We start from the raw sequence: 18,455 nt of genomic DNA, 5'->3' as shown, positions 1-18,455 counted from the left end.
ATTAGCTCTATATCATTTTAAACAATATTCTTTGGAGCTTTGTGAAAAACAGCCAACTGACAGCATAGTTGGTTGGGTTTGTTGAAGCAACCATGGAAAGCTGTAGAGTCAACAACAAAGTCATCACCTACAGTAACGACTCTGGATTTTCTTTGATTGCTGTATGACAACTATTGGAGGAGCAACAACACTGTAGACATGGCAGATCTTTTTTAAAGGCAGGTTTATCAATTAGTCTGTAATTCCATGATGTCTACTCAATCAAATACATTTCTCGCCACAGTCTGATATGGATTAAGACTCATATGTACAATATGACATCAAGTGCAACTGTTTTTATTGGATACATCACACACAGCTGGCATATAACTGCATGAAGTAATGAGTTACCTGTAGTGGAGTTCTTGTCACAGCAAGATGAATTCTTCGGTTGCACCTCTAGAACACCTTCCTTAGTCTCACAGCAGCACTGAGTCCTGTTGTCATACTGGTTGTGACCGCAGCACTGGTGGAAACTGGAATTCCTCACCAGACTCTTCTTATCATCATTCGGACCACAACGCAGATTTCCTACATTATGTACTCCTGTGAAAAAGAATCAGATACTAAAAACTGTAAGACTTATACTTCAATCATAGTTATTCATGTTTAGCTTTGTGTTTGTGTTTCTCGTACAGTATATCCTTGCAATACTGCTTTTCACAGTAAATTGATTATCTTATGATTAACTCTATTTCATTTTAAACAATATTCTGTGGAGGTTTGGGAAAACGGCTAACTGACAGCATAGTTCCTTGTGTTTGTTGAAGCAACCATGGAAAGCTGTAGAGTCAATGACAAAGTCAATGTACAGGCATCACCTCCAGTCATGAGTCTGGATTTTCTTTGATTACAGTATGACAACTATTGGAGGATCAACAACACTGTAGACATGGCAGATCTTTTTTAAAATATGGTATCGCTTGTACAGAGTTTTGAATTAAGGGAGAAAAATACACACAAATGTGGCAGGTTTATTAATTAGTCTGTAATTCCATGATGTCTACTCAATCGAATACATTTCTTGCCACAGTCTGATATGCACTAAGACTCATATGTACAATATCACAAAAAGTGCAACTGTTTTTATTGGATACATCACACACAGCTGGCATGTAAGTGTACAAAGTAATGAGTTACCTGCGGTGGAGCTCTTGTCACAGCAAGATGAATTCTTCAGTTGTACCTCTAGAACACCTTCCTTATTCTCACAGCAGCACTGAGTCCTGTTGTCATACTGGTTGTGACCGCAGCACTGGTGGAAACTGGAATTTCTCACCAGACTCTTCTTATTATCATTCGGACCACAATGCAGATTTCCCACATGATGCACTCCTGTGAAAAAGAATCAGATACTAAAAACTGTAAGACTTATACTTCAATCATAGCTAATTCAAGTTTAACTTATACTGTACAAGAAACACATAAACACAATCCTTGCAATGCTGCTTTTCACAGTAAAATGATTATCTTATGATTAGCTCTATATCATTTTAAACAATATTCTTTGGAGCTTTGTGAAAAACAGCCAACTGACAGCTTAGTTGGTTGGGTTTGTTGAAGCAACCATGGAAAGCTGTAGAGTCAACAACAAAGTCATCACCTACAGTAACGACTCTGGATTTTCTTTGATTGCTGTATGACAACTATTGGAGGAGCAACAACACTGTAGACATGGCAGATCTTTTTTAAAGGCAGGTTTATTAATTAGTCTGTAATTCCATGATGTCTACTCAATCGAATACATTTCTCGCCACAGTCTGATATGGATTAAGACTCATATGTACAATATGACATCAAGTGCAACTGTTTTTATTGGATACATCACACACAGCTGGCATATAACTGCATGAAGTAATGAGCTACCTGTAGTGGAGTTCTTGTCACAGCAAGATGAATTCTTCGGTTGCACCTCTAGAACACCTTCCTTATTCTCACAGCAGCACTGAGTCCTGTTGTCATACTGGTTGTGACCGCAGCACTGGTGGAAACTGGAATTCCTCACCAGACTCTTCTTATTATCATTCGGACCACAACGCAGATTTCCTACATTATGTACTCCTGTGAAAAAGAATCAGATACTAAAAACTGTAAGACTTATACTTCAATCATAGTTATTCATGTTTAGCTTTGTGTTTGTGTTTCTCGTACAGTATATCCTTGCAATACTGCTTTTCACAGTAAATTGATTATCTTATGATTAACTCTATTTCATTTTAAACAATATTCTGTGGAGGTTTGGGAAAAACGGCTAACTGACAGCATAGTTCCTTGTGTTTGTTGAAGCAACCATGGAAAGCTGTAGAGTCAATGACAAAGTCAATGTACAGGCATCACCTCCAGTCATGAGTCTGGATTTTCTTTGATTACAGTATGACAACTATTGGAGGATCAACAACACTGTAGACATGGCAGATCTTTTTTAAAGGCAGGTTTATCAATTAGTCTGTAATTCCATGATGTCTACTCAATCAAATACATTTCTCGCCACAGTCTGATATGGATTAAGACTCATATGTACAATATGACATCAAGTGCAACTGTTTTTATTGGATACATCACACACAGCTGGCATATAACTGCATGAAGCAATGAGCTACCTGTAGTGGAGTTCTTGTCACAGCAAGATGAATTCTTCGGTTGCACCTCTAGAACACCTTCCTTAGTCTCACAGCAGCACTGAGTCCTGTTGTCATACTGGTTGTGACCGCAGCACTGGTGAAAACTGGAATTCCTCACCAGACTCTTCTTATCATCATTCGGACCACAACGCAGATTTCCTACATTATGTACTCCTGTGAAAAGAATCAGATACTAAAAACTGTAAGACTTATACTTCAATCATAGTTATTCATGTTTAGCTTTGTGTTTGTGTTTCTCGTACAGTATATCCTTGCAATACTGCTTTTCACAGTAAATTGATTATCTTATGATTAACTCTATTTCATTTTAAACAATATTCTGTGGAGGTTTGGGAAAAACGGCTAACTGACAGCATAGTTCCTTGTGTTTGTTGAAGCAACCATGGAAAGCTGTAGAGTCAATGACAAAGTCAATGTACAGGCATCACCTCCAGTCATGAGTCTGGATTTTCTTTGATTACAGTATGACAACTATTGGAGGATCAACAACACTGTAGACATGGCAGATCTTTTTTAAAATATGGTATCGCTTGTACAGAGTTTTGAATTAAGGGAGAAAAATACACACAAATGTGGCAGGTTTATTAATTAGTCTGTAATTCCATGATGTCTACTCAATCGAATACATTTCTCGCCACAGTCTGATATGCACTAAGACTCATATGTACAATATCACAAAAAGTGCAACTGTTTTTATTGGATACATCACACACAGCTGGCATGTAAGTGTACAAAGTAATGAGTTACCTGTGGTGGAGCTCTTGTCACAGCAAGATGAATTCTTCAGTTGTACTTCTAGAACACCTTCCTTATTCTCACAGCAGCACTGAGTCCTGTTGTCATACTGGTTGTGACCGCAGCACTGGTGGAAACTGGAATTTCTCACCAGACTCTTCTTATTATCATTCGGACCACAATGCAGATTTCCCACATGATGCACTCCTGTGAAAAAGAATCAGATACTAAAAACTGTAAGACTTATACTTCAATCATAGCTAATTCAAGTTTAACTTATACTGTACAAGAAACACATAAACACAATCCTTGCAATGCTGCTTTTCACAGTAAAATGATTATCTTATGATTAGCTCTATATCATTTTAAACAATATTCTTTGGAGCTTTGTGAAAAACAGCCAACTGACAGCATAGTTGGTTGGGTTTGTTGAAGCAACTATGGAAAGCTGTAGAGTCAACAACAAAGTCATCACCTACAGTAACGACTCTGGATTTTCTTTGATTGCTGTATGACAACTATTGGAGGAGCAACAACACTGTAGACATGGCAGATCTTTTTAAAGGCAGGTTTATTAATTAGTCTGTAATTCCATGATGTCTACTCAATCAAATACATTTCTCGCCACAGTCTGATATGGATTAAGACTCATATGTACAATATCACAAAAAGTGCAACTGTTTTTATTGGATTCATCACACACAGCTGGCATGTAAGTGTACAAAGTAATGAGTTACCTGTAGTCGAGTTCTTGTCGCAGCAAGCTGAATTCTTAGGTTGTACCTCCAGAACACCTTCCTTATTCTCACAGCAACACTGAGTCCTGTTGTCATACTGGTTGTGACCGCAGCACCGGTGGAAAGTGGAATTTCTCACCAGAATCGTCTTTTTATCACTTGCACCGCAACACAATTGCTTGTCCTTATCAAAAGCCTCTGTGGAGAATACCATGGATATTCTTAACTCTTTGGCCTCAACCATAACTAACCTGATAAGCTTCTACAACATTCTGCAGATGTTGATTAGACATCTAGAACCAAAAATCCATTTTCTTTTGTTTCCACTGTTTCTCCTTACTGTTTCCGTCTTGTACTTTGCAACAGGTTGCTACTTCAGGATTGTAAGGTTCCTTTCCACAACAAGACAGACTTGCCCCTGGGTGAAATTTGTTTCCAGAGCGAGCAGCTTCTTGGGTGTCATACTGTGTTTCACTGCAGTCTTGTCTGAGAAGCACAGATAACCAAACCCTATTATCAATGACAGTCATTTCCACAGTGCATATAGAAAATTGTTATTTTACACATTCAAAACTAGAGAGATTACTCCCTTTACCCTTTGTACTAATGCCCTCTATTGGACAACTATGAAAATACATGAAAAAGTAGCAACAGGAGCATACCTGTTCAAGCTGTTCATAGTATTTTTAACACCTCCACCCTTGCTGTGCTGACATAAAATTCATTTGAACAGATGACATTTTAAAACCTCCCTCTACTCAAAATGTCAAAAACTGCAAGGTTCTTCTTCAAATCCCAGCTTAAAGTTGAAGTTCATCAGAACTTTTTTTACATGAACGCGTCTTAGTATGTCTTCCATCACATCTTTCCAACTGGTTTAAATGTAGAAGTTCATAGGTACTGGTTTAGCTCTCTGGGATGAGCAGGTGACTGCTTGACGTATGGCTAGGAGTGACCAGACCAGGTTTGAATCTGACCCATGCCCCTTTACCAAACATTTTCCTCACTCTTCACTGCCCTATCTAATAAGGCACTTTAAACTTGGTTATTTCCATTATAGCTTACAGGACATTTAATCTTCTGATACATACAATTTAAAGCTTAATGATTAAAAACAAAAAGATTTATGTAATCTCAACTGATTTTTTGAAGATGTGAAACAGAGAATCTTATCTTATCTCATCTCATCTCATCTTTTCTAAGCCCCACTGTCTCCTTTTCTAGGCGCCACATCATAGTGGGTCTCACTACCATTTTGTAAACCTTCCCTTTCACTCTTGCTGCTATCCTTCTGTCCCAAATGACGCCTGACATTCATCCCACTTCCACCTTGAACCTGTCACACCTACCGCACACCATTGTCTCACTGTTTTCATAGATCTTCTTGACCAGCCTCATATCTTTCTCTGCCATTACTGATTTCTTTACATGGTATCACATTTCCTCTCTTGGCACCTTGGCACTCCATCAACACTCTCAAAGCTTACATTGCTTTCAGAGTGTTAGTACAAGGACACCTCTCTATTTTTCTCACATTCCTCCACAGGTATGCCATCTGAACCAACTGCCTTTCATTCTTCAGCCTCTTCATTGCTGTCTTCTCTTCCTCCTTACTAATCCATTCAATGTTCAAGGTTCCTATATTTGTCATTGAACAATACAATATACAAGGTAATTTACTGTACTACTGCTTAAAAAGATGGCGCTCCCTGTAGTAAAAATAAAAGTTCAATTCAATTCAGTTTTATTTATATAGCGCAAAATCACAACCTCAACTTACCTCAAGGCACTTTGCATTGTAACGTAAAAACCCTACAATAATAAAGAGGAAATAAAGAAAACCCAACCATGATATGACACCCTGTGAGCAAGCGCTTTGGTGACAGTGGGAAGGAAAAGTTTCCCACTGATTAAATGCAGAGTAGTGTACAAACAAATATTGTGTGTGAAAAAGATCAGTGGAGTAAAGAAACACTCTGTGCATCATGGGAATCCCCCGTCAACCTAGACCTACTGTAACATAACTAAGGCTACGTCCACAATAGTCCAGATAAATTTGAAAACGTTGTATACGTCTGAAAACACTCCGCATCCACACTATCGTTTTCATTTGTTTTCAGAGTTATTCATCCACATTGAAACGGTTGAAAACGTTGACATTCCAGTACTGCTCATGCGTGAAACGCAAGACAATTCGACCTGCCTCATTTCTGTCTGCTGTTTATTTACTTTCTGTCTCTTTGAAACGTCGCGTCAAAATGTTGAGGAAAAGCACCGAGTTTTTTAAATGGACTAAAAATTAGGTGGAATTGTAGCTACGAGTAACACAAAAGTACACAGTTGCAAAAGCGAGTGAGAGCTAAAGAATTTGAAGAAAAGCTTTCTGGAGCATGTACAAACTGATATTAATCTTTAGTCTCAGTGTGGATGGAAGGCCAAAACAGAGACAAAAAGATGCGTTTTCAAACGAAAACGTATTAGTGTGGACATGGCCTAAGAGAGAGTTCGGGGTCACCTGAACCAGCCCTAACTATATGTTTCCTCAAAAAGGAAAGTTTTAAGGAAAAGTTAACGAAAGTTAAGTTCTCTGCCTTTTAATCTTAAAGGTAGAGAGGGAGTCTGTCTACAGAATCCAAACTGGAAGCGGGTTCCACAGAAGAGGGGCCTGAAAGCTGAAGGCTCTGCCTCCCATTATACAATATCTCACAAAAATGAGTACACCCCTCACATCTTTGTAAATATACAAATGTATCTTTTCATGGGACAACACGGAAGATATGGCACTTTGATAAAATGTCAAGTAGTCAGTGTACAGCTTGTATAACAGTGTAAATTTGCTGTCACCTAAAAATAACTCAACATACAGCCACTAACGTCTAAACTGCTGGCAACAAAAGTGAATACACCCCTAAGTGAAAATGTCCAAACTGTCCTCAAAGTGTCACTATTTTGTGTGGCCACCATTATTTTCCAACACTGCCTTAACTCTGTTGGGCATGAAGTTCACTAGAGCTTCACAGGGTGCCACTGGTATCCTCTTCCACTCCTCCATTATGACATAATGGAGCTGGTGGATGTTAGAGACCTTTTGCTCCATCTTCCATTGAGGATCTCCCACGGATGCTCAATGGAGTTTAAGTTTAAGAGAAATCCTTGGCCAGTTAAGTACCTTGCTAAGTTTATTTAGCAAGGCAGTGGTCTTTTGGAGGTGTTTTTGGGTTTGTTATCATGTTGGAATACTGTCCTATGGCCCAGTTTCTGAAGGGAGGGGATCATGCTCTGCTTCAGTATGTCACAGTACATGTTGACATTCATTGTTCCCTCAATTAACTATAGCTCCCCAGTGCCAGCAGCACTCATGCAGCCCCAAACAATGACATCCCACCACAATGCTTGACTGCAGGCAAGACACTCTTGTCTTTCTACTCCTCACCTAGTTGCCACCACACACCCGTGATAGTATCTGAACCAAATAATGTTATCTTGGTCTCATCAGACCAAAAGTAATCCATGTCCTTATTCTGCTTATCTTCAACAAACTGTTTGTGGGCTTTCCTGATCATTATCCTTAGAAGAGGCTTCCTTCTGGGACAATAGCCATTTGATGGAGTGGGTGGTGTATTGTCTGAGCACTGACAGCCTGACCCTCCACACCTTCAACCTCTGCAGCAATGCTGGCAGCACTCATACATCTATTTTCCACAACCTGTGGATATGACGTCGAGCATGTGCACTCAACTTCTTTGGTCGACCATGGCGAGGTTTGTTCTGAGTGGAACCTGTCCTGTTAAACTGCTGTAGGATCTTGGCCACCGTGCTGCAGCTCAGTTTCAGGGTGTTGGCAATATTCTTATAGCCTAGGCCATCTTTATGTAGAGTAACAATTCTTTTTTTCAGATCCTCGGAGAATTCTTTGCCATGATGCGCCATGTTAAACTTCCAGTGACCAGCATGAGTGAGTGTGAGAGCAGTAACACCAAATTCAAACACACCTGTTCTCCATTTGCACCAGGGGCCTTGTAGCACTAATGAGTCACATAACACCAGGGAGGGAAAATTGTGCCGATTGGGCACAATTTGGACATTTTCACTTAGGGGTGTACTCACTTTTGTTGCCAGTGGTTTGGGCAATGATGGCTGTGTGTTAAATTATTTAGAGAGGCAGCAAATTTACACTGTTAGACAAGCTGTACACTGACTACTTTACATTGTATCAAAGTGTCATATCTTCAATCTTGTCCCATAAAAAGGTATGACAAAATATTTACAAAAATGTGAGGAGTGTACTCACTTTATTCAAATGTTGTACTTTTAAATACTCCAGGATCCGCAAGTAAGCCTACAGTCTTCCCTACTGGAGTGATATGGTACTACTGAATTAGATTCTGAATCAAACAGGGAGCCAATGAAAATAACCCAGTATAGGAGAAATATGCTCTCTCTTTCTAGTCCCTGTCAGTACTCTTGCTGCAGCATTTTGGATCAATTGAAAGCACTTCAGGGAGTTGTTAAGATAAGTTGATAATAATGAATGACAGTAGTCAAGCCTAGAAGTGATAAATGCATGATAGCTTTTCAGCATCACTCTGATGTTCTTGTTTCTCTCTCCCTCCCTCTCCTCTGCCTGGGTGGAACTCCTTGTGAGTTCCCGCCTCTGGCCTACGAACCTGCAAATAATCACTCACTCGCTGCTTGTTATACTTCCACTCCAGCTACTACTTAAGACGACAGCTCAGCATGTGTCATTGCTGGATCGTTGCACGACACTCGCCAGTGTAGCCCCAGCTGTTTGATGTTTATTCTTGTCTCTACTGTTTTCCTAGCTTCTAACTGTGCTCTCTTGTATATAGATCTTCCTGGACCTGTTTATCCCTGGAGTATGTTCATGAGTGCAAATGTTTTACGAGTGGCGTGTGTGGTCGAACAGGAGTGTGGAGTGTTTCCTTCCCCCTCCCTGGATTCCCTGGAACCCCTTTTCTTCCCCTTGCATCTTTATATATAGCACCTGGTGACATTGTAAATAAACTGTTCATCTTCTGTGTCAACAGAGTCCTGCGCTTGAGTCCACTTATTCACTGTGCCAGACACCATATTTCTAAGATTTTTGGGGTCAAGTACAATAATGTCAGTTTTATCTGAATTTAGGAGTCATGTCTTCAAGACATTCCTGCAGTTTAAGTAATTGGTGTGTGTTATCTGGCTTCATGGATAGATAAAGTTGGGTATCATCTGCATAGCAGTGAAAATGTATGCTATGCCTTCTAATGACTCTGCTGAAGGGAAACGATATGGATCAAACCACTGCAGCGCAGCACCTTTCATACCTACAGTGTCAGTAATTCAAAGTACCTGGATATGCTTTAAACATAAAATAAATGTTATACCTTTTACTTTATTTAGTTGACTTTATAGCAGCACTCACAGTGATGACAGACTTTGAGTGAAAACTGTTCAAAAGCCCAGTGGTGTGTGTTTTTAATGTCCTGCACTTCCTGATTCAACTCTCCTCCATCCTTCCACTTTTGACTCTCATGAGCTTTTCAGAATACTCCTTCCACCCTCTCAGCAGACTCTCTTTACTGATTGTACATTTCTATCTCTAGCCTTAGTCACACTAACTTGTTACAGATTTTTCCAGGTCAAAAGTCTCTGTCTAGCAAATCAATAGAAGTTATTTTCTCCTTTCTTAGTGTGCAACTTAACATATAGCTCACTATAAGCCTTGCCCTCTGCTTTTGTCACCTCTCTCTTTGGTCTACACCTAGCCCAATACTCCCGTCTACCATCATCATTGCTATGGTCCTGGGTCTGTGACCCAGGTTTTTGACTTTATGTTGGGAATTTTTGACTCTTTCCTTTATTAAGATGATTTGATGTACTTTATCCTCCCAAAACTCTGTTCTTCTGTTTTCAGTTTCCACCATTTGACCCTTGCCTCTGCCTTCATATCCTTGCTTCATATCCTTGATTTCTTAAATCATCCTGCAGACTACCATTTAGTGTGACGTGACACCAGTGGCGGTCCAAGCCTGTTTGGTGCCCTGGGCGAACACTCCCTCTGGCAACTGTAACCCACATTATTTCCTTAGGGATTAATAAAGTATTCTGATTCTGATTGTTTCAGGATACATGACCTGCCATTATCCAATGACACATCTGCTTACCTGGATCTTTTGCTCGTTTCTCCTCCTCTTCTTTTCTATTTTTTCTAAACTGAGCACCTGATGGCTTTGAACTTTTCTTGTCCATCTTCCATTGGTTTTAATTTTGCACTCCAGCATGAACACAAATCCCCCAACCCGAGGATCACCACAACATAACCTAATAGACCTACACCTTAGTTCACAGATTCACTTTGTCTAGGGTTTATTTCTGGGGCACACAACCCAGGATTCAAATCATGAATAGATAATGGGCTTGGATTTACAACATTATGAATGAAATGTGCTCTATTTGGAAGCAGCCGCCCCCCTCCCCTTTCGACAGGTTGTGTTTGAGACTTTAAATCATCAAACTGTAAATTATAAATTGTTATTGATCCCTTTACCCCTGGTCCTAAAGTGTATATTTATTTTCTTACTCTTCTTATAGTTATTGTTTGTTTACTTGCACTGCTGTAACTGGAGCCTCGTCGTCTCGTCTCTCTATATACTGGACTGTATGTAGCAGAGATGACAATAAAGTTTACTTTGACTTCAGCAGCGAGCAGGCGCACCGAGGGCTCTCGCGCTCACTTTATAGAATTTCGAAAAAACATCGGTGCAAATTATAAGTCTGCATCATAATGTCTGGTGTTTTCGTGTTTGTTGTTTTGTTTTTATTTTGTTTTATTTTGCGAGTTGGTTATTAGATGCTGCTCCAGCCAGCCAGAGAAGCCCCACCCCGCCCTCTCCTCCCTGTGCCGCAAGCAGCAGGCGCACCTGGCAAACGGAGGGCGCCCTTACTCCCAGCAAATGGGCGATAGAAAACCGATCGGTGCCTATGCCATTCCCAATATGCGCTGGCTGATGTCGGGGGAGCATGAGTACGAGCAATTTCTTCTTCTTTTTTTTTTTTTTTTTTGCCGATGCCCGTGATGCCGCCCCCCACCACGATGCCGCCCCGGGCAACCGCCCATGTCGCCCGTATCTAAAACCGCTACTGCGTGACACCACCTTGAAGTCCCCCATTCGCTTTCAGACTGCACCGTCTGCTTCTGCATAACATATATTTCATCTGTGTCCCCCCCCCAAACCACACACGCAAACAAATGTGTTCACTACAACCATTTCCATCCTTTTCTGCAAAAATCCACAACCAACTTCATTTTTCTCCTTATCATCACACCTACCCAACACTTCCTTATCACCTAGGTTCCCTTCACACATGTCGACTGAAGTCTGCTCCAGTCACCAGTCCCTCCCCCCTGGGGACATTTCATTCAGCTTACTGCGGAATTCCTCTTTTCTAACTTACCTCTCAATTCTGGGTCATTGGCACTGCCTACAATCGCAGTTATCCTGCCTTACATTCTCTCTGGCTCCACAACACTATTGTCATGATCTTTGCCCAAAACTTTTGACCTAACCCTACCAACTTATCCGGAGTTGGCACCGGCCCCGGCACTGCACTCATCTTTTCCGCCGCCCTCGCAAACAGCATCATCTGCACAACCGCATACCACTCTGCCTCAACTGTAATACAATTGTTCTAACTCTAAAATTGCGAGGAGCTGTATCTATACAGTGAGTTCTCTGTAGTCTATAACCAAACGCTTGACTTTTGATCAGCGGCCAGAATTAAAAAACACATTACGCATACACAAAGCGAGTGAAGAAGCAGTGACTCACCCACAGTCGTTTCTGGAGGCTGCATTTGCTCCTGCGGCAGAAACTGTCAACAAGCAAAAGTTGAAAATGATGAGTTACTAAAAACTTGGGCTAAAATTGAATAGCATTAGGAATCTTGATTGTCTACGGTAGACGCGTAAAGAACCACAGGTTAAAAAGAAAAAAAGAAAAAAAAAAAGACTGACGGTAAAACAGTTGTCTCTATTTTCAGTGATTTAATGAAGAATTTGAACATCTCTGGGGGCGTTTACAGATTTGTCCCGGGCATTCACAACTCATAATACGCCCTCAAGTTTGAATTTACATTTAAAGGTCTACATGCACGAGAGGTTCTTAATTCACATTTGCAGATGCCTATGCACCTTTTGAACTATTTATAAAGTTCTGTAAATATTCTTGCATTCTAGTTGATAACGCACACACAACTGACCACACAGATCTAAATGTTTGGGAAGCACAAACAAATCCTTTTGCTCCAATAAGATTCCCCATACCACTAGTTAACTATACAAGATATATATGATTCTACAGTCTGACGTCGCTGAAGAAACCACGAGACTGCCCCGAGGTCTCTTCAAGGGGAAGAATCGGTCTGCCGCCTACGCCCGGACGTCACGCATCTGATGCTATCACCTTTCCTATTCCTTTTCCCACAACGCCACAGTAAATTACTGAAAGATGAAAAAAGATGAAAAAACAACAACACGCAGACCACAAGAAGTTAGCTGATTTATATACCTGTGCATATGTTTGTGTTCCAGGTGTTGCATGTTTGTTTGTTGATTGAGGTGAGGCAGCTGGTGATACATTGTGCATTTCTATTTACGGTATCCCTTTATTACCCCCGCCCCCCTTTTCTGCCTGTCATATATATATATCTATAGCTCTCTCTCTCCCGCTCTTTCACTCTCTCTCTCTCTCCATATATATATATATATATATATATATATATATATATATATATATATATATATATATATATATATATATATATAGATATATATATATACTACTGTTATTAATTGTAATACTGGCAGTGGGAAGTGGAGAAAAAAATACCTTGCCTCCAAGCATTATTACATATAACGCACGGTCTCGCTCTCTCTCTCTCTCTCAAAACTTCCACAAACAGCGCACCAGCAGTCGGAAACTTATCAGTTGTGTCAAGCAAGTGGCCCTATACACGGAGCCTCACAACTCAAAAAGAACTAATAAATAAATCAATATCACTTACCACAATCAGTAGAGAATCCAAAAATCAGCCAAGCTAAAAAAAAAAAAACAGGTGGAGAACCATCATTATACAGCCTTAAAAAATACTCAAATTATATCTATTTCAGCAAAGGTACGAAATAACCTACCAAACCCGAGAGTCTGAAGGAGGTACATCTGTAATCCTTTTAGGAGAATGTGTCTTCCCATTGAGTCTGAGAGGCAAACATATGCGGCTAAATAGTCTAATTAGCCCCACCTCCCACGTAATAACGCCTAAAAATATGTCATTTATAACCAGAGGGTCAAGGTAGCGGGCACACACAACCAGAGCGCTTGATAAAATGGTATGCAAACCAAGAAGCTCCGCAGCAATATAAGACTTGTAACATGCAGTTGTTAAAGTATGCAGCTGCTCTAGACAATATAGATTCCAATTTTAAACACACCGCACTCAGGTGTGCACTGATTTCTATACCTGAAATAGAACCTGGCTTTCCTATCCTGTTGGTGGGTTCAATTTTTGGATAGTCCAGATCTGATGGTGAACACTTTTATCTATGTCTGTTACTGCAGCATTTTACTTTGATGCAGTTCCCAAGTCATCCATGGGAGTTACTTTGTGAAAATTCAGTTTTTCATTCAGCTTGATACATGTTTTAGATTATGAATTCTTCGTATAAGTGACGACAGGCTGTTTGAAAAGTGATCGTCTTTGAAAGACATCGTTAACATGTCACACAGGTAGACAATATGGTTCAGCCCATATCGTCGTATGCTGACGAGAGCTACCCAAATGCTGCTAGTTCCCATCTGTTTGTCATGGGGACCGCTGCGCCTCTACATGCAGTCCTTCTGATAATAGGATCCTTATTTTAACTGACATACCGTACATACTCCAAATCCCCGAGGAAAATATTGCTGAATCAATTTAGAAAGTAAAAAGAAAAAAGAAAAAAGAGAAAAAGACAGAAAAAACAGTTCAAAGTAAAGGTCCTTCATTCCATGTAATCCAGCTGTAGTGATAAAACTGTAGACAGGGAGTGACAGGAAAACAAAAAGATCATCAAGGACGTGAATTCGACTCCATTCCAGGCCACTCGTCCAGTAGATTATTTTACCGCTGACTTTAAAGGCTGATTAGGCTTGACTTGTGCTGTAAAAACTCACTAATAAATCATGTCGAACATACACTCCAAGCTCAAATCTTCGTGTGTGTGTGTGTGTGTGTGTGTGTGTGTGTGTGTGTGTGTAAGTGTGTGTTTTATGTTCTCTCGACTCACCTGCTTCATGACTCCTGACTTACTTTGCAGCGTTTAGCTCCATCTTGGAGATGACGCTTCCGTTTACTTCCAAGCATCCGTTTAACCGGTAACTTGTCGAATTATTATCTCCAGAATATCAGGTAGAAAGTCTTGTAGGTTGGCAAAAGACTCATTTACCTGTCTGTGCAGGTGGTGAGCCACATTAAGCAATCGTTGTTGACAGATCCCTCATCTCACGATCGGGAACAAAAGAGATTTCTGTTCTTTTTTTTTTTCTCCTTTTTTATGTATAAATACAAAAAATATTTATTTATGTTGGTAGATAGCATATGGTTAATGGGTTCATGGGTATTGAGCGGGTTATATATAAAATAAAGGAATTGCCCGTTTTGCAAGTATATTTATGACTCTGCATCATTGTACCAATGTGTTCCACATTATGAGGAATCCAGTGTCCTTTTTGGTATCTTAAAATGTATTTATAGAATTGTGATGAGATATGTTTGACAGACTATAAGCATACATTTACTACCATTTAAATACGTGAAAGTTCTTGGCAGAAGATCACTTGTATAACATTTGAACTCTGTGGTTTTTTGTGCGTTCGGTTTTGATCTAGGGTATGTTGTAGGCTGAACTTGTTTGTCTGGTTTTCCTTCGATGTAGTCTACTAAAGCCAGTTTTCAGTGAAGCAAATTTTCTTTGGTGGCAGGCTCTTTAAAAAGAGGTTGTATGGGAGAATCATCTCTTAACACGATTTAGAAAACATTCGGTCTGACATGTCATACTGTGCTTGATTGTGTGTGACTCAGAATGGTCGGAGACAAAAGAATGTATTTCTAATAGATATTGTTAGTGTTTATTTACATCTTCATTTTTTTATTCTTGACATACATTATGTTCACGGGCAATCCAACTATTATGTTTTAGCGTTAGGTATGAGACCCAGAAGCAAAGTTTACGCAGGCAAGGGGTGGGGGAGCTTCGGGGGAGGGGGGTTCCTGTGTCGTTTGGTGCAAGGACGGCCTGCTTGCGCATTCCCGTTGAACTGACATGGTTATGTGACGGTGTTTTGCAGGTGAGCACAGGTGATGTAAGCAAAGTGATGTAGCTGTATACAAAATGTGTTCAAGGAATGTACTGTCATAAAATTACATATCGCTATTGTTTGCAGTGTAAATGATTTAGCTTGAATGAGTTTGCGTGAAACACAAATCAGAGTAGCATACACTGAGTTAATTCGCATACAGACGACAAACCTGTAAATCAATGATGTGTATTTTAAACGTTGGCACATTTATATTTAATATACTGTTAGGGTTACTGCTGGTCTCACAGAGAATAGTTGTCTAACAAATAGCTGTCAGTTTATGCTACATGTATGGTGATCTCATGATGACTTGACGGGTCCTGACGGGAGCGCGCGGCTGAGGGGCGTGGCTACAGCAAGCATAAGGACCCGGAGGAGTTGGTATATGGAGGACCAAACGACTCACACAGATTAAACTAAAGAATTATGTGCTAAAATAGTAAATTGTGCAATAAAATATGCATTTGTAAATTCATTTGTAAATTCATTTATTAATTCATTTTTTAAATTATTTTATTAGCTGATGTAGTGGACAAACAGTGTAACTCCCTCCAAGTTGAAAAACGGACATAAGGCGTTCTTGATTTTTGCTGGCATTTATTGGACACATGTGCCACCAAAGATGCCGTGAGAACTGTACAAACAACATAAAATAATCAATTTTCACAGTAAGGCGTTCTCATAGAGAATAAATAATAAAGTATATTTTTCAGCAACATAAAAACATTCACAATTTGATTGTAGCTGTCGCATTGGAATGTGTTTATAAGGTGATTGTAATTTTCAAATGTGGATGTTTAAGCTGGTTCCTATGTTGTGTTGTCGCCACCTACTGGTGGACCTGAGTGTGGCGCTTTGTGGTGCGCATGCTTTGGGCCAGTAGCGGTTTTTGATACGGGCGACATGGGCGGTTGCCCAGGGCGGCATCGTGGTGGGGGGCAGCATCACGGGCATCGGCAAAAAAAATAAAAAATTGCTCATACTCATGCTGCCCCAACATCATGCCAGCGCATATTGGGAATGGCATAGGCACCGATCGGTTTTATAGCGCCCATTTGGTGGGAGTAAGGGCGCCCTCCGTTTGCGAGGTGCGCCTGCTGCTTGCGGCACAGAGAGGAGAGGGCGGGGCAGCGGGGGCTTCTCTGGCTGGCTGGAGCAGCGTCTAATAATCAACTCGCAAAATAAAACAAAATGAAAAAACCCCAACAAACACGAAAACACCAGACATTATGATACAGACTTATAATTTGCACCGATGTTTTTTCTAAATTCTATATGCGAAAAGTGAGCGCGAGAGCCCTCAGTGCAACTGCTTGCCCCTGAAGTCAAAGTAAACTTTATTGTCATCTCCGCTTCATACAGTACAGTACATGGAGAGACGAGACGATGACGCTCCAGTTACAGCAGTGCAAGTAAACAAACAATATATATAAGAAGAGTAAGAAAATAAATATACACTTTAGGACTAGGGGTAAAGGGATCAATAACAATTTAAAATTTATAATTTACAGTTTGATGATTTAAAGTCTCACACACAACCTGTCAAAGGGGTGGGGGTGGGGGGGTGCTTCCAAATAGAGCATATTTTATTTATAATGTTGTACATCCAAGCCCATTATGTATTTATGATTAAAGAAGAGGAGGAGAAACAAGCAAAAGATACAGGTAAGCAGATGTGTCACTGGATAATGGAAGGTCATGTATTCTGAAACAGGGCAGGGCAGGAATGATTTCCTGTGTCGGTCAGTGGTGCTTTTTGGTAATCTCAGTCTCTCACTGAACGTGCTTCTGTGACTAGCTAGCATGTCATGTCATGGAGTGGGTGGGAGGTGTTTTCCAACATTGTCTTTATCTTGGACAACATCTACCTCTCAGACACCACCCTAACAGAGTCCAGCTCCATCCCCACAACATTACTGGCCTTGTGGATCAGTTTATTTAGATTGTTGGCATCTGAGACCCTCAACCTGCTGCCCCAGCATGCAACAGCATAGAGGATAACACTGACCAAAACAGAGATACAAGATAACATCAATTAGTAGGGATAGTGAAAGCCACTTGGCTATGATAGTAAACAGTAGACACCGATGTATCTTTTGGACTGTGTTCAGCATAATTAGTTAGTCATTGTCAATTGTTGATTTGTCCTGTTTGTGGTGTATTCGACAGAAGAACGGAGACGGAGCTTGGTTTATAATGGAACGTGTATTCAGCAGTAGTTAGCCATTCAGTACATGCCACAACACTTTCTTCTTCCTCTCTCCTTCTATCTCTATCAGTCACAGAGCCCCTTACTGGTAACTGAGTATATGTTCATATTCAGTCCCCCTGTAAAGCAACTCTTCACCATCTTAGCAGTGTATGTAAACATAACACTGTTCTCATTGTATGACGAATTATGATGGCTGTTTGGTAGCCGTTTGCATACTATGCATACTCTCTCTCTTGTCATATATGTGTGTGTTTGTGTTTCTCTGGTGAAATTCAGTATGGTTCCGACAACAGTTTTATGTTAATGTACAAGCCTTAATATGTTTTATGTGTGTGTGTGGAGGGGGGCATGGGGGGGACCTTGAAATACACAAATTACACACACGTTTTATGTGTGTGTGTGGAGGGGGGCATGGGGGGGGGACCTTGAAATACACAAATTAGGGCTGCTTCAGCCATCATCTAAACTTGAGACAGAGGTGAGACGCTCAGAGCATCAAAGACAACTAATGGAAAAAATGCGTGAGTTTAAACAGACAGAGATACAAGCAAAGAAAGAAAGTTTATGTCAACTTATTTAAACTTTAAGGCAGAAATTCAACTCACTAGGTCCAAACTTAAAGAAGAATATTCTAAAGCAGAATTAGCTGAAATGATCAAGTCAGTGGAAAAATGTGAGAGTGACAGCAAGATTA

General features: G+C 40.3%; 1 protein-coding gene across 1 annotated transcript in view; it reads right to left on the bottom strand.

The window, feature by feature from the left end:
- LOC116315375 overlaps nucleotides 1–14,490 on the bottom strand; it is a 29,024-nt gene extending 14,534 nt beyond the window's left edge. Inside the window, exons 1-11 of the mRNA XM_039598220.1 lie at nucleotides 14,478–14,490; nucleotides 13,344–13,409; nucleotides 13,217–13,249; nucleotides 11,983–12,025; nucleotides 4,494–4,639; nucleotides 4,154–4,351; nucleotides 3,429–3,623; nucleotides 2,640–2,834; nucleotides 1,906–2,100; nucleotides 1,180–1,374; nucleotides 391–585 (exon numbers count right to left, since the gene is read on the bottom strand). Coding sequence (XP_039454154.1) covers nucleotides 391–585; nucleotides 1,180–1,374; nucleotides 1,906–2,100; nucleotides 2,640–2,834; nucleotides 3,429–3,623; nucleotides 4,154–4,351; nucleotides 4,494–4,639; nucleotides 11,983–12,025; nucleotides 13,217–13,249; nucleotides 13,344–13,404 — 1,456 coding nt within the window. The 5' untranslated portion in view covers nucleotides 13,405–13,409; nucleotides 14,478–14,490. The remainder of the gene's footprint in view (nucleotides 1–390; nucleotides 586–1,179; nucleotides 1,375–1,905; nucleotides 2,101–2,639; nucleotides 2,835–3,428; nucleotides 3,624–4,153; nucleotides 4,352–4,493; nucleotides 4,640–11,982; nucleotides 12,026–13,216; nucleotides 13,250–13,343; nucleotides 13,410–14,477) is intronic.
- Between the last annotated feature and the right edge of the window lie 3,965 nt (nucleotides 14,491–18,455).

Source organism: Oreochromis aureus, linkage group 14 (assembly GCF_013358895.1).
Source record: "Oreochromis aureus strain Israel breed Guangdong linkage group 14, ZZ_aureus, whole genome shotgun sequence".
Taxonomy (NCBI): domain Eukaryota; kingdom Metazoa; phylum Chordata; class Actinopteri; order Cichliformes; family Cichlidae; genus Oreochromis; species Oreochromis aureus.
This window is presented reverse-complemented; position numbering and strand designations above follow the sequence as displayed.